General features: G+C 42.7%; 1 protein-coding gene across 1 annotated transcript in view; it reads left to right on the forward strand.

Annotated features, from left to right (window-relative positions):
* The first annotated feature begins 628 nt into the window (after window positions 1-628).
* DCX (doublecortin) overlaps window positions 629-15,472 on the forward strand; it is a 137,202-nt gene continuing 122,358 nt past the window's right edge. Inside the window, exons 1-2 of the mRNA XM_060086420.1 lie at window positions 629-1,007; window positions 9,762-10,102. Of these exons, the coding sequence (XP_059942403.1) occupies window positions 644-1,007; window positions 9,762-10,102 (705 nt within the window). The 5' untranslated portion in view covers window positions 629-643. The remainder of the gene's footprint in view (window positions 1,008-9,761; window positions 10,103-15,472) is intronic.

Here is a 15,472-nt window from a genome sequence, read left to right on the forward strand (position 1 = left end):
GAATTCCAGTTTTTTATTCTGGGGGGAGGGGATGCACACATTAAAGTAGGAAAGAGGGTTTGGGATAAAATTAAAACACTCCCCTTCATAGTCATTTTACTAAGATGGCAAAGATTGCTTCCTGAGCTAGAGATGCTAACGTTGGCTAGGTCCTTCTGTTCCCTTCAAGGGGGATTTTATCAGGCTATGGATTCATTTACAAGTGTTAGTCATGTGGGCATGTGTGAGGAAACAGATGCCAGTTTTAATGTATTTAGCCCGAAGTTACAATTTGATAGGAGCCAGTGTCAGGAAGTCCCAGGATTTTAAGCTATTTCAAAATCCCTCCCTCTCCTGTGTTTGGAACAGTGCCAGAAGTGCCTCCCTCCCCATCTCTCACCCCAATGCCCGCAGCCAGCAGCACCCCTCCAGCCCCTCCTTCTTTTCTATTAAAATCAATATTCCTGCAGGTCAGGGGCAAGCAGCAGATGGGTCACGGGCTTTTTTCAACCAGTTCTTTTCACAAGCAGCAGATTGCAGATCTGGATCTGGCTAATATTTGAATTCCTTTCTTTTTTTTTTTCCCTCCTCACCCCTTTTTCTTTGCTTCTTTTCATCCCCACCCTTTTCTCCAACACTCAGGTCTCTGAGGTTCCACCAAAATATGGAACTTGATTTTGGACATTTTGATGAAAGAGATAAGACATCCAGGAACATGAGAGGCTCACGGATGAATGGGCTGCCTAGCCCCACTCACAGCGCCCATTGTAGCTTCTACCGAACCCGAACCTTGCAGGCGCTGAGCAACGAGAAGAAAGCCAAGAAGGTACGTTTCTACCGCAATGGGGACCGCTACTTCAAGGGGATTGTGTACGCTGTGTCCTCTGACCGTTTTCGCAGCTTCGATGCCTTGCTGGCTGACCTGACACGATCTCTGTCTGACAACATCAACCTGCCTCAGGGAGTGCGTTACATTTACACCATTGATGGATCCAGGAAAATCGGAAGCATGGATGAACTGGAAGAAGGTAATTCAAGGAGTGGGTGGTGGCCCTTAGTGGGAGGTTGCATCGTTAGTTATGGGTACATTTCTTGGATTTTATTAAAAGAAATTGGGAAATGTGTTTGTAAAAACACAAGGTTGCTGCTTAGACTTCTAATTCTATAGGCATTGACAGAATCATTAGCCATTACCCTTCATGGTCTTCAGTTTCGGCTGGCGTTGAAGTGTGGCTGGTGATGATAATGCATTGTGTTTATCTCCCAGGGTATACAAAGAAAAATCTGAATTGTGTCATTTACTCTAGAATGTGTTCATAGTTAACTCTAAATAGCACTATTGAGGCAGACCATAAAATCAATAGGGGTATAAAATGAGGAAGGAAGATTGGTTGGGTTAACAGAGAGAAAATATTATATGCTAATATCCTTTGAACTGCTGAGAGACTCTTTGTGAATTGCAACTCATGGAAATATGCACCCTAAAAGCTGGACTTCCTGGACGTATTCACAAAGGATTATACTTTTAGGTAAGTGGTCACTGCTCAGCTGTTGCTTCTAAAAAGCCCACTTCAGGGTGTGTCCCTAAGGCTGAGGTCATTGAGAGAAATACCAAAAAAAGCTGTAGGTATGTCTGGTATTTTAATAAAGACTATCCCTATTAGAATAGGAACTGACTCACTGTACCTAAATCTGTTGAAATCCTTTTCAGATTTTGGTTTTGCAATCGAATTTTATGACAAGATTGCTGAGAATCCTGACAACCTGTGTACCCAACTCAAACATAGGGAAAATCCCAGCTCTTACCAAAACTTGCCCAGCCATGAAGTCTTTTTTGTGATCATTTAGAAAAATAGATCTTGGGACATGGTCTTAATATTTTACTTTATCAAATCAAGTATTTTGAGGATGCCTCCCTACCCCACCTTTTAATGGGTGTAACATATGCGATCAGTTTAACCTGACAATACTTTAAAGGACAGCACTCAGGAGTGGTGATAATGAAAATGTTCCCCCCAAAACCTCTTCCCACTCTCCAGCCCTCCCTCCTCATTCTTTCCATTCCCCCAAGCAAAGATGAGTTTAGAACAGGCAGATCTCTCTGAAACAGCCGGCAAGGAAGGAGAAACAGCACATTAAAGGACTTGGTATGGATGGGAGTGCCCCGCCTCTGCTTCACTGCTTCTAGGTTTCTTGTGTTCCTAGACAAAGGAGCATGAGGGCTTCCCTTGTACAAGACCACATTCTCGCAAGTAGCTGCTGTTTCTCAAGTCACGTTGAGTGATGTGGGGCTAGTTACTTATAAGACAGTGTCCATATGGCTACTGGATCTGGGTCTGGGGGTTCAAGTCTGAGGTTTTTCTCCAAGCTGACCTTGAGAAACAATGCTGAGGAGGCTTAGATTATTTGATCAGGTGCTGGATGGCCAGGTGGAGGTTAATCCTAGGCTTCTTCTGAACATTGAAGGATTGGCCATCCTAGCAAATATCTTAAAATAAAGGAGAGTCAGGGCAAACTTGAAGGACTTGAAGCTAGGCTGAGGGAGCTGTCCAACAGCGTAATCGATAGGGTGTGTGTCTTTTGTCACTGGAAAATCCACATCTCAGTCAAACTGGAGGGGTTTCTCTGTAATAATCTTCATAAACAAAAGCTCCCTGAATCACCCAGCATGTCCTCATTTCCGCTAGCTGCGATCTTTTAAAGACCACGATATATGCTCGGGCAGAATTCTGAATCAAGTGACATTGTATTTGGAGCAAGGATTAGAATGTTCTTGTGTCTGATATAAGAGTGATATCATGCACAAATTGCCTACTCCCCCAAATCCATTTTTTAACATGTCTTGCTCAAGGACTAGCCCTTGATATTGATTTTCCTCCCTGGATTTCTCTGTGTGTGTGTGTGTGTGTGTGTGTGTATTGGGGTGTGTGTTGTGATGATCTTAGCTCAATATAGGTAATAAATACAATTTTGAAGACTGCAGCTTTCTTTTCTCTTCATCCTTTTGAGTCCTGCTAGATTGGACTCCTCTTATCTACCACTCCCAGGTGCAGTAGTAGTACTTCCTGGTGAATTTCTGGACTATGCAGAATGTAAATAAGACTCAGTTGCATTTATCCACAAGTCACATACAACCACAAACTGCAGTGGCCCTCAGTGCCCCTTCAGTCCTGAGTATGGCCCATTCAGTCAAGGAAATTTGGGGGTATCTCTGGGGCAGCATTGAGAAATGTGACCAATATCCCACTATCCCAATATCCCAGAGCCAGATGGGAAAAGGTACAGATATGAAGAGGATAAAGAAAAAGGGTCTTTTTCTCTCCTATTTTTTTGTCCTTTGCAACTGTAGGGATGGAGGACAGAAGTCCTTTACTTTTTTCACCTTTGGAAGAGGTTAAAAGAAAGATTTTAAAATAGTAATTCATACATGTTGCTTCCCAAGAGACTTCAAAATGAAAAAGTTTGGAAAGATCCCTGGGTGAAGAGTCAGAGGCATTGGGTTCTCATCTTAGAGGCAGAAGATTACAATAGGAAAAATCTTTGGAATCCGATTTGGTTCAAATCCCAGTTCTGCCACCTGCTAGCTTGTGTGAACTCGGGGGAAACCATTTAGACTCCCTGAGCCTCAGTTGTTCATCTGTAAAGTGGGAATAACTGCTTTGAGGATTAAATAAAACAATGGATACGAAGTGTTTAGTATTCTGCCTGGCACATGATAGCATTCAATAAAGGGTGGCTGGTACTATTTGAGTCATCCTAGTTTATAGCTGGTTAAGCTACATGACTAAAAGTTTGTCCTTATTATCACTGTGACTAATGTTCTCTCTTTTTAAAACAACGTAAAAAAAACAACTTTATTAAGGTATAACTTGCATACTGTAAAATTCGCCAACTTAAGTGTACAGATCAATGAAAGTGTACAGTTCAATGACTTTTAGAAAATTTACAAGTGGTGAGACCATCACCATAATCTAATTTTATACCATTTCCATCACCCCAAAAAGAAACCCTGTACCAATTAGCTGTCACTGCCCATTTCCCGTATTCTCTCCAGCTCTAGGTGACAACTTATCTACCTTATGTCTCTACAGATTTGCCTATTCTGGACATTTTATGTAAATTGAATCATACACTATGTGGTCTTTTGTGACTGGCTTCTTTCACTTACAAAATGTTTCCAAGGTTTGTCCATGCTATACCATGTATCAACACTTCATTCCTTTTTTTTCTGAGGAATAATATTTCATTGTATGTATAGACCACATTTTGTATATCTATTGTAATATTCTTATCTGTAAAATGAGACTAGTAATACCTGCCTTCTTTATCTATTAGAGTGATTGTGAGGATAAAATTAGATGATAAATATGGAAACACATTGACAAGGTAAAACTCAGCTACAAGGGACTATTATTGTTCATGATGTAAAAAAAATAATAGTAATAAGAAAAATGGTACAGATGAACCTATTTGCAGGGCAGAAATAGAGACATAGCCGTAGAGAATGGACATGTGGACACGGAGGGTGGGGAAGGGGAGGGTGGGATGAATTGGGAGATTAGGAATGACATATATACACTACCATGCGTAAAATAGATAGCTAGTGGGAACATGCTATAAAGCACAGGAAGCTCAGCTTGGTGCTCTGTGACGACCTAGATGGGTGGGATGGGGGTGGGTGGGAAGGAGGTCCAAGAGGGTGGGGATATAGGTATACGTATAGCTGATTCACTTCATTGTACAGCAGAAACTAATACAACATAGTATAGCAATTATACTCCAATAAAAAAAATGATGATGCTAGTGAAGGGTTGGAATAGCCAGTGGCTCCCAAACCTGGCTGCCTTTCAGAATCTTTTAGAGCTTTAGAAAAATATCAATTCCTGGGCCACACCCCGGATTTGTTGACTCAGAATTTTCAGGGCTAGTGCTCCAGAGTCTGTTTTCACAGATTTCCCCAGGTGAGTCTTATGAGCACTTAAAGTTGGGAAGTACTAGATTAAGTGATCTTGACGGTCCCCTTCAGCTATGTACAATGGTGGGAATTCCTAGGAATACATAAACCTTTGTTTTTGTTTTTGTGGTACGCGGGCCTCTCATTGTTGTGGCCTCTCCCGTTGCGGAACACAGGTTCTGGACGCGCAGGCTCAGCGGCCATGGCTCACGGGCCCAGCCGCTCCGCGGCATGTGGGATCTTCCCGGACCGGGGCACGAACCCGTGTCCCCTGCATCGGCAGGTGGACTCTCAACCACTGCGCCACCAGGGAAGCCCTGTTTTTGTTTTTTGATTTGTAGATCGTAAAGGAATAATGGAGCATAGAACATACTATGTTTCCAAATGGCCACATTATTAAGTATTTAGCCTAAAATAAAATGAAATAGAAAGCAATTGGTTAATAATCTCTCTGGCCTTGTGGCACTCCTTTGTCTAATGCCTCTAGTCTACTGTCTGCTGCTAGATACTGAAAGTATTACGGGGACCATTTTGGACCAAAGTCAGGTTATTGATGGCAGCTTTCCCACAGCTCATTGGGTACATGAACAATCTTCGTGAAGCCAGACAGAATGTGGCCATATATGTATTAGCTATATTCCCAGTGGGTCAGTGAATGAAATCCACCAGTGACTTTTCATTTTGTCTTGTTTAGTCTTTCATTGGAGAATTATTCTTCCTTCATGTACTGTCTAATTCCTTCCCCACTTCCTTGTATGTAAGTACCCAGATCAATCTTAGGGGTGTCCTTTTGAGCATTATTATGCAGACCATGGGACAGAATATTTACAATTGTGACAGTCTTGTTGGGAGATCTGTATAGTGACACCAGCTATGATCCACTTTCTTTGCCATAGCTCATTTGTTCCAATGAGATGAAACCACTTTCTCACTAATTTATCCTCTAACTACTAAAGCAAGCACACTGCCAAAGAGGAGGATTTTAAGATACCTGGGAGAGTGATACATCACGAATAGACCTGATAATACAATAAACCACCATTTAATATTTTTCTTCTTGAGGGAGAAAGCCCAGGAAAAGAGGAGAAAGCCCAGGAAGAAGTGCTTTTGCACTGAGAAACTATAAATATGTTTAATGTTTTTGAAAATGGAGCTCTACTGAAAGTGGAGGGAGGTAGACACTAGATCATCTTGAGCCCATAGCTTGTTCCCTTCCTGCCCTTTCAGCTGTGCTTCCATGACTTCATTTCCTTACCCCCTCGCCCTGAAGCAGATTGTCGATTCCAACAAATTGTCACCTTGCTTGGCTCTGAAGCCAGATTTCCTTCTAGGCTTCTAATGATTGGGAAATGGCCCCTGGAAGCTGTGGCAGGATGGGAACCCAGCTGTGTAAAGGTGCAATACACCTCGCCCAGCTCCAAGTGCCAGGCAGCTGGACGTGCAGGAAAGCACCGAGCTCTGGCAGCACACGTTGCAGACACTTGCAAAATCAGAACCAGGAAGCTTTGGTCGAGAGAAGCAGCACATTTGATGTCTTTCCAGTAGTACAAGGGGAGAGTCCTCAGTGGTGGGCACCTATTTCTTTTCTTTAACATGGAATTACCATAACAACTTTATCTCCTAGAGCCTGTTTGAGATGGAAAAGAGAAGAAAATTCCTTCTTATAGACCTTAAGAGCTGGAAGGGCCTTAGATGTCACCTAGTGCAATAGCTTCAATTTGTAGACAGAAAAGCTGAGACTCAGAGATTAAATGATTTGCCTGATGTCATACAGCTTGTAAATGCCTGGCTGGGATTTAAATCCAGGTCTATCTGACTCCCCCTCAACCTCCACAAACATCCTGCCCTCTGGTAGGGGATACAGATAATGGCAGAGGCATGTGTGGGAGCAGGGGGCGTATGGAAAATCTCTGCACCTTCCCCTTAATTTTGCTGTGAACCTAGAGCTGCTCTAAAAAAAGATAGTCTTAAAAGATATTCTGCCCTCAGTGTGCACCAGCAGAGGCAGCAAGTGGCTTTGCTAGGTGTTATCCATGAAGCTACCACATTTGGCCTTTGACGCAACCGGAGGCCTCCTTTCAACTAGCAGGAAATATGATCTTTGAAGCCTGGGTCCTGGGGCAGTGCTCATGTTATATAATGATTATAGCTCAGTTCCAAGATGGTTGCCCTTGCTGCTGCTGCTTTGCTTCCCTTCAGCTTCTACTCTTCCTCTTTTCATCTCCTTTCTCTCCACCCTTTCTTCCTCCTTTCCCTCTTGGCTCTTTTTCTTGTTCTCTCTCTATTCCTTCAGATTAGGGCCTTAATAATAATGATAGCTGGCATTTATCAAGTGCTTACTATGTAGCAGACTCTGGGCTCAGCCCTGCATATCATGCATCACCTGCTCTGAGCCTCAGAACAACCTTAAGAGGTAGGTATTGTTATCATCATCCCCACTTTGCAGACAAATAACTGAAGCCAAGGGAGGTTAGTTTGCCCAAGGGCACACAACTAGGAAATATTGGGGAAACCCATTGTGACTGACATCACATCAGCTGCTCTTTTTCCATTACTTCATATTGGGGCCAAAAGGAAAGAGAGTGGAGAGACTAAAATGTACTGTTGGAAAGTGTTCAACATAGATTTGGCTGAGAGCTGGGCCCTCTGAAAAGTTCTTGGGTGCCATATGATACTATAGCTGTCTGCCATCATGTTCATTTTCATGGGGGGTGGTTAATCATACTCATAGTTCAAAGGCTTAAGAGGTTTAAGAGATGGGAGCAAAAAAAGTCCAGAGTCCTAATAGGGCTGCGCAGCTGACTCTCCAGAGGAGACTGTGGATGAGTGAAATCATAAATATATAGCCTCATACATTTGCACACCACCAGTTGTCTGACAGAGTTTCAAAGTACATGACAAATTACGGAAAACATCTGACTCAAAGGCAGTGACCTCTTGGAAGGTGCCCATGCATCTGGTAGAGTGCCATTTCTAGAGTATGGGGAATACTGGCTGTGAGTATATGGGGGAATTGAAAGGGTCCCTTCATCCTTTAAGTCAAAAATTAAAGACCACATCCTCTAATCACTTGTGTAGGGTTGCGTTAGCCAGTGGCAGCCAGAGAAATTAGGGTTTCTTTAGGCTGTGGTCTTTGACCGCCCCATCCTGGCTGTGCATCCATGCACCAGGTGCAGGAGTGAGGCCTGTGCTCATCTACAAACCATGCCTTGGTCCCCCTGTCAAGACGGAACACTAGCAGCATCTGGGGCTCAGAGCAGTGTTGGAAGCCACTTTGCATACATTACAAGCCACTTTACCTTCCCGCTCCACACACACATATAAATATCCTCAAAGGTGCCCTACAGAATCTCACTGAATCTTCTCTGAGCACTAACTGAGAAATTTATCAATTAACACGACTTAAAGGCTTTGGTGCTACAGCAAAGCAATAGATATTTGCACAGGGAGTGAATCATCAGCCAGGCGTTTGTGAATGTCTCTGCTCGGTTCTCCTGCTGAGACCAAAGGAAGAAGAGCCATCAGATTATAATTGTGTTTAATGCTTTCTTTGCACGGGCTCGGGTTGGTTGATTGATTGATAGATTTAGCATTATTACTGATGAGTTAAGCCTGATTCAATCACGCTGGTTTTCTGCATCTCAACCTCTGGATGAACTTCTGTATACCTTGAGGCTAATGTGTTTCACTCAAAAAATTCAACCTTTTCCAATAGTCTCTCCCCCAGACTGAGCCTACCTCTCGTCCTCTTTTCTGCAGCTTCTAGTCCCAGGTGTCTAATCCCCTTCTCTTGCCTCTGGCCCCTGCATTTCTTCCGCTGTACTAGTCATTTCCTCTAGCCCATGGTAAATGTGAAAATTACACTAGGCCCCTCCAATCCATAAATCAGGGTGTACGGTGTATTCTCACATCTCCACCTCATTACTTGTGGCAGCCAAGGGTGAGCACTGGTGAAGACGGCCCTGAATACACTGAGCTAGTGTGTGGCATTCAGGAAGATGGAAAGATGAGTGGTGGGTGGTGGAAACAGGGGAGAGCATTTCTCAAGCAAGAGCTAGACTTGCAGACACAAGGAATAGTGTGTGTGTGTGTGTGTGTGTGTGTGTGTGTGTGTGTGTGTGTGTGTGTGTCTACAGGTTGTTATTTAGATAGTTTCTCCACCTGGGTATGGGGGTAAAAGACACAATGATACACACATACATACATTCACCACACACACATATTTCACATTTTAGTATTCCACTGCTTTGCCATATACTCTGTACAAAGTACAGTCGGGCTTCTTGGCAAGTTTGCACTGTATGCCCAATACACAGGGTTACTTTGGTCACTTTGACTTGGAATAAAAATGTACTGATTTTGAAAGTTCTCTTCAGTTCATAATATAACAAATAGGGCTGTGAGTCCAGAAATAGGACAAGAACATTAAGAAATAGAGACACGTTAAAAACGCTCGAGTAATGACCCTAGACATTAACACACATCCTAGGAGTTACTGTAAACATTTCAATTCAAACGAGATCATATCAAGCTTGAGAACCCCACTTGTTAGATTAAACTTAGGTATGTTCATTATCCTTGGGACCCTTAGCTTTACAGGATTTTTTTCAACTAAGTATGCCATTATGATGAAGAATATTTTGTTGATTACTTGCTCTTGAATTTGAATGAGCCAAGTTGTTAGAGGGCCTAATTAGGAACTGCACAGGAAGTTTGTTACTATCACCATTTTTCCAGAAGTCCTACTTCAAGGTCAGTGTGTATTAGTTTGGTTAGAATAGTCCATATACCTGCTGTTAAACTAATCACCACTTATTTCTTCCCTTAGGGGAAAGCTATGTTTGCTCCTCAGACAACTTCTTTAAAAAGGTGGAGTACACCAAGAATGTCAATCCCAACTGGTCTGTCAATGTGAAGACATCTGCTAATATGAAAGCCCCTCAGTCCCTGGCTAGCAGCAACAGTGCCCAGGCCAGAGAGAACAAGGACTTCGTGCGCCCCAAGCTGGTGACCATCATCCGCAGTGGGGTGAAGCCTCGGAAGGCTGTGCGTGTGCTTCTGAACAAGAAGACAGCCCACTCTTTTGAGCAAGTCCTCACTGATATCACTGAAGCCATCAAACTAGAGACCGGGGTTGTCAAAAAACTCTACACTCTGGATGGAAAACAGGTAGGTGCTTTTTTCCCCAGATTATACCTCTTCTCATTTGTTCTAAATCTTTGGCTGACCATCTTACACCTCGGACATCATTTCTGGTTGGGAGGCTCTTCCTCCACCTCTCATCATCCGTACCTGATATACTATGTCTCATTTGGGAGAAAGGTCTTTTCAGCAGACAAAGCAGTGGACCAGGAATGTGAGGCTTTGAAATTCAATCTGTTTCTGACTTACCAGGTAGAATAGTCACTTATAGCTTCCTTATCTGCTAAGAAAAGATGTGTTGGAGCCTAGGTCCTACAAACTCCTTGGAATATGAATTCAGCTAGTGCATGATGCAACCTGGATTGTTCAATGTATGTGACTAGAAATGAGATTTGCCCACTCATTTCTTCTTAGATACTCTTACATTGGTATTTAGCATCCATTCTGATGAAAAGAGGTGGAAGTGACCCTCATATTCTATGACAGGAGAATATGAAGGGAAGCACTGTGGTTTCTGGTTCGTTGTCTTTGCCTCACACTAGACCATATTTTTTCTCTCTCCCTTTCCCATGTGACATAGCTGTCTTAATCTAGTTCCACTGATGGTTTGTGTGGAAAGGGACTATTTCAGGATCCTAAAATTAGCCCAAGAAAGATGGTGCCATCTGTTTCTCTCCAAATCAGGTTCTTCATGTCATTGGTTGTGCTACTAAAGTGCCACCTATATTAATATCTGGGAAAGAATGCAGCCAGGCGTCTCCATCAGACAGATGCACCATTCTCTTGAGCACAGGGAGCTGTAAATATATGACAAAAAATGTTCCAAGGGAATTGGAACAGTGGCTGGTTTCTTTGGCTGTAAAGAGAATCCTGGTCCCTCATCAGATAAGACAAGTGTGGATTATTATCAGTCCATACTTTCTACCTCTTAAAATACCTTTGGTGTTTGAACAACTATATAGATTCTTAAAAAAAATAGATTCACCATATCAGGATGATGAGTGTTCACACGCAGAACTGTGTCTACTCCCATAATTTCTGATATATACTGTGTGCTACAAGATTTTAAGTTTCTGGGAAAATGCAAACTCATATACATGGTAATTTGGATAAATGTGTGGCTTCTATCTGTTCGCCACCATTTTGTGATGTGAGAGAAACCTGGAGGTATTGGTTGTATGTGATCTGTGTTTGTTGTACCACAGCAATGGGTTTATCTGCGATGGAAAAAGTTCTAACTCCTAAGCATCTAAGAGTATCTCTTTTTGAGGACCAAGTGTATGATGAACAGGAACTGTCCAGGAACAGGATTAATCATCATAAACCTCACCTCGGAGAAGTAGGGTCTAGGAATTTTATGGTCAGTGGATCTTAGAGTTGAGGGTGACCCTAACTCTAGAAGCCATGACATTTAATCTCCCTCCTGTGGCAAGGATATACTCTACAATCATTTCAATTTCATAAAACAGCCTATTTCACTGTTGAACATTAGGTATAACTCTGCTTCCCTGTACCTTCAGCCTCTTGAAGAAGTACAGGAGAAATACAAATCAAGGACGTAAGACTGGGATTTAGAAGACTTAGTTTCTAATCTGGATATTGCCACTTACTCTGTGACGTTGGGCTAACCACGTAACTGTCCTGAGGCTCACATTTCTCTTCTGTACAAGGGGGCTAATCACACCTGCCCTACCCATGCTCACAGGATTATCATGAAGATCAAATGAAATCATGGATATGAAAGCACTCTGTATATCAAAACACGCAATGTAAATATGTATGCATACAATTCATCATTGAGATAAAATATGTAAATTGATAGACAATTTACATATATATTAATAAATGTTAGCACTCTTCCCCCTACTTTACCTTCATCATTCTTACCACAAATTTCCAGCATTTTGTGGGATGTACCATACTTCAGCGTTCTGTGATTGTTCCTAATAATAAATAAAGGGACACCTCCGCCTCTTAGGTAAACAAGCTCCAGTCCAGTGATGGGTAGATTTTCATCCTACAGCAAGCTTTCCAACTCCTTTCAAGCATTGGTTCCCATTTCTTTGGGGAACACGTTAGGAAATGCCAGAGTATGATATGGTGTGTGTACAGACACGTCAGGGAGGAGTGCACAAGGCAGCAGGCATCAGTGCCTCTGCACATACTGTTCCTTCCTTTTTTTTTTTTTTTTTTTTTGCGGTACGTGGGCCTCTCAGTGTTGTGGCCTCTCCCGTTGCGGAGCACAGGCTCCGGACGCGCAGGCTCAGCGGCCATGGCTCACGGGTCCAGCTGCTCCGCGGCATGTGGGATCTTCCCGGACCGGGGCACGAACCCGTGTCCCCTGCATCAGCAGGTGGAATCCCAACCACTGCGCCACCAGGGAAGCCCATGTTCCTTCTCTTTAAAATGTCTCCCTCTGCCTACCCTGACCCCTGGGGGTCATCTTTTAAGCCCTACCTCAAATATCATGTTATTTCTGAAAACTTCTCTGTCTCCACCATGCAAAGTTAAAGTAATCTTAACCTTTTTTTTGTTTGTTTTTTAATGCTTAGCTCCTGATTCATGGTGGATGCTCTATAAACGTTTGTTGACATAAGGAGATTCTCACATGGCCCAGGTAGCTGTTCTGATATGTTCTGAGAAGCCCTCTGTTTTCAATGTCCCAGACACTATCCTTAGGTCTATCAGAAGACATAGGGGGGCTTCCAAAGGAGTGCATATTCCACCCGGGCAGCTCCGATCTATTACTCACTTGGAAGTCACTGAGAGCAGACTTTTAAAGCAGTTTTTCCCAAAGTGTATTCTGAGAACTGTCCCCATCTCCCCACCCCCAGGAGCTCTTCATAAAAGGGTTTTGTGGTCAAATAAAGTTGTGAAATGCTGCAAATTATATGCCTTTCTTAGAGATTCACATTGCTCATTGGCACATTAAATGTTCTGAGAAGGCCTGAAGAAAGGAAACCCATTTAATTTAGACCCGGAATTTCCCAATCTTATTTAACCACAAACATATGGAATACACAGATACATGCACACGCACACACATACACACACTCTCTAGGAGCACACTAGGAAATGCTGTTTACAGAATATGCTGAATGATTAGGAGCTAACTACTCTAACCTCACTGGTATGCATGGGGTAACCCACAAATCAAACATTGTTGTGTGGTTACAGCAAGGACATTAAGTAACAAAATTTGGGGGTGCAAGGACAAAACCTACTAATTACAAAATAGGTGCTGAGTATACTGAAATTTGGTGCCAAATTCAAAATTTTGGAGCCCAGCCCATCTCCCAGTTCTAGTGATGACAGCCCTAATGTTAACACCTGTCAGTCACTTTGATTACTGGTGGGTATTCTTACTACTTGGGAATATGATCTTCCTCTGTGCAGGCTGAAGGCACATGTGTTGCAATGGCTCGGACTTGCTTGGATGAGATTCCATGCCTGTCTTTGGCTAAATGTGGCACCAGGCAGAAAGGACAAAGTATGGTCAAGGCTATTTGTTATGGAACGTTTTTATCATGAAGTCAAGGCCATCACTTGGTTTCAGTCTTGCTCTAACTGGATCCCAAACAGACCAAGTCAAGTAGTTTTCTCCCCCATTGTTTAAATAATGATCAGTTAAAACAGCCCAGTTGATTATACCAGATTTATTGTTGCTTCTGTTCTCATGTGTACCATTTGACTGATTGGTTATGCTGATTGATAAGAAATCTGTGGACATGGCTCTCATCTCTTTCTGTTTTTATTTTGTTTGGATATGCTTTTGGAGCCTTTGATCTTTTCAGGGCTTATGTTTTGCCAGTATAGAAGACCAGTTTCCTCGGAGATATCTGTGGTCTGTGTAGGCAGGGAAGCTAACCATCACTAGTAGGACGAGGTCCCAATTTATTCCTCACCTCAATAAGAAATTGCTAATGGAATAAGGAGTAGTTAGTAGCGCTCTGGCTACTCCCACGGGCTGTAATGGATTTCTAGGAGGTCAGGGAAAACACGATGAAGAGTTGGATGATGATGCATATTAGTTCACTCTCAGGTGAAGTTGTTCTTTTGATTCCTTGGCAGCTGGAGTGATTGAAGTGTGTTGACAAAATTATCCAACTATTAATTTCTATAATCAAGCCACATATGGACCTTTATGCTTAAACGTAATGGATGCATAAAAACTGGAACCCAAATTTCTGGTTCATTTGGTAGTAGTGGCTCAGTAGATACATGGTCTAGCCTTAAATTCATTTCTGTAAAGCACAGGGCATGGTGCTTCTGTTTGTTAGAGATGCAGAGCTTTAATTTTAGTTTTAGTTTTTTGGCATCTTACACAGGGCTTTTAGTTTTTTGGCATCTTACACAGGGCTACAGCTGGTCCTCACACCATCCATTTTCATGCTATCCTTATTGGCATCTCTATTCTCAGTTTTGTCATATTCAGGTTCTGTGCAAAGATTCACTGTTGCCTCAAGATCCCTGCCTAAGGGATAAGTATGGCCTTTAGGATTTGTGTTAGCTTTGTTGGGCCAGTTTTCAATTGGATGAATTTATTTTGTGTTTCTGTCTATATCTTTCTAGTACTAACTACTTGAACCAGGAATTTTGGGTCTCAGAATAACAGAAGAGAGGTTTAAGCTGATTCCAAGATTACCCATAGCCTTGGAAGCTAGAACAGGAGTTTTAAGAAATGTTTTGAACCAGAAGATGGTAGAATAGGAAAATGAGAGCATGAAGGATGTTTGAAGTGCTGCTAAGTATTCCAGGAAAGACTTGCCCCTTCCATCTTGCTATACTAAATAACTGGGTGCTGGAAGCACAAAGGTGATTGCAGGAAACACAGGAAGACAAGTTGGATCTAACCTTGGAAATGTTGAGTGCATTTCCCAAGGTGGGTGTGACTTTATTTTGCTTGTGTAGCCGGTATTTCTCCATGCCCCCCACGTCTGCCCCCTTCAGCCACATCTGGTCTTACTTATACTCCCTGGCCTCCAGGTCTCCCAGAGCCAACCCCTCTCTCCTCCTAGTGTTGTGTCCTGTTAGTCAACCTTGGGCTCAATCGAAAAGGCCACGTGGACATAAATTATGCCCCAAAAGGGAGGTCATTTATCATTGACCTTAGCTTGAGAAAACCAAGGCTGGAAAGGTAATGTTTGCATTACCAAAATTTCCCCTTCCTCAACCTTCCACAGATTTGATTCCTGGAGACAGGATTTGAGAGGATTGGCTTGAACATGAAGTAGAAAAGAGCAAAGAAGGGAAGCCAGGCTGAGCTCTTTGAAAGGAGGTAGTTTGCAAACTACCTTGCTATATGTAATATAGACTTCAAGATGTCTCACACTGAGGTAGATTTTATGCTTTAAAAGAAGGCTTAAGGGAATTTGCTGGTGGTCCAGCGGTTAGGAC

The sequence above is a fragment of the Mesoplodon densirostris genome, chromosome X (assembly GCF_025265405.1).
Source record: "Mesoplodon densirostris isolate mMesDen1 chromosome X, mMesDen1 primary haplotype, whole genome shotgun sequence".
NCBI classification, from domain to species: Eukaryota; Metazoa; Chordata; class Mammalia; order Artiodactyla; family Ziphiidae; genus Mesoplodon; species Mesoplodon densirostris.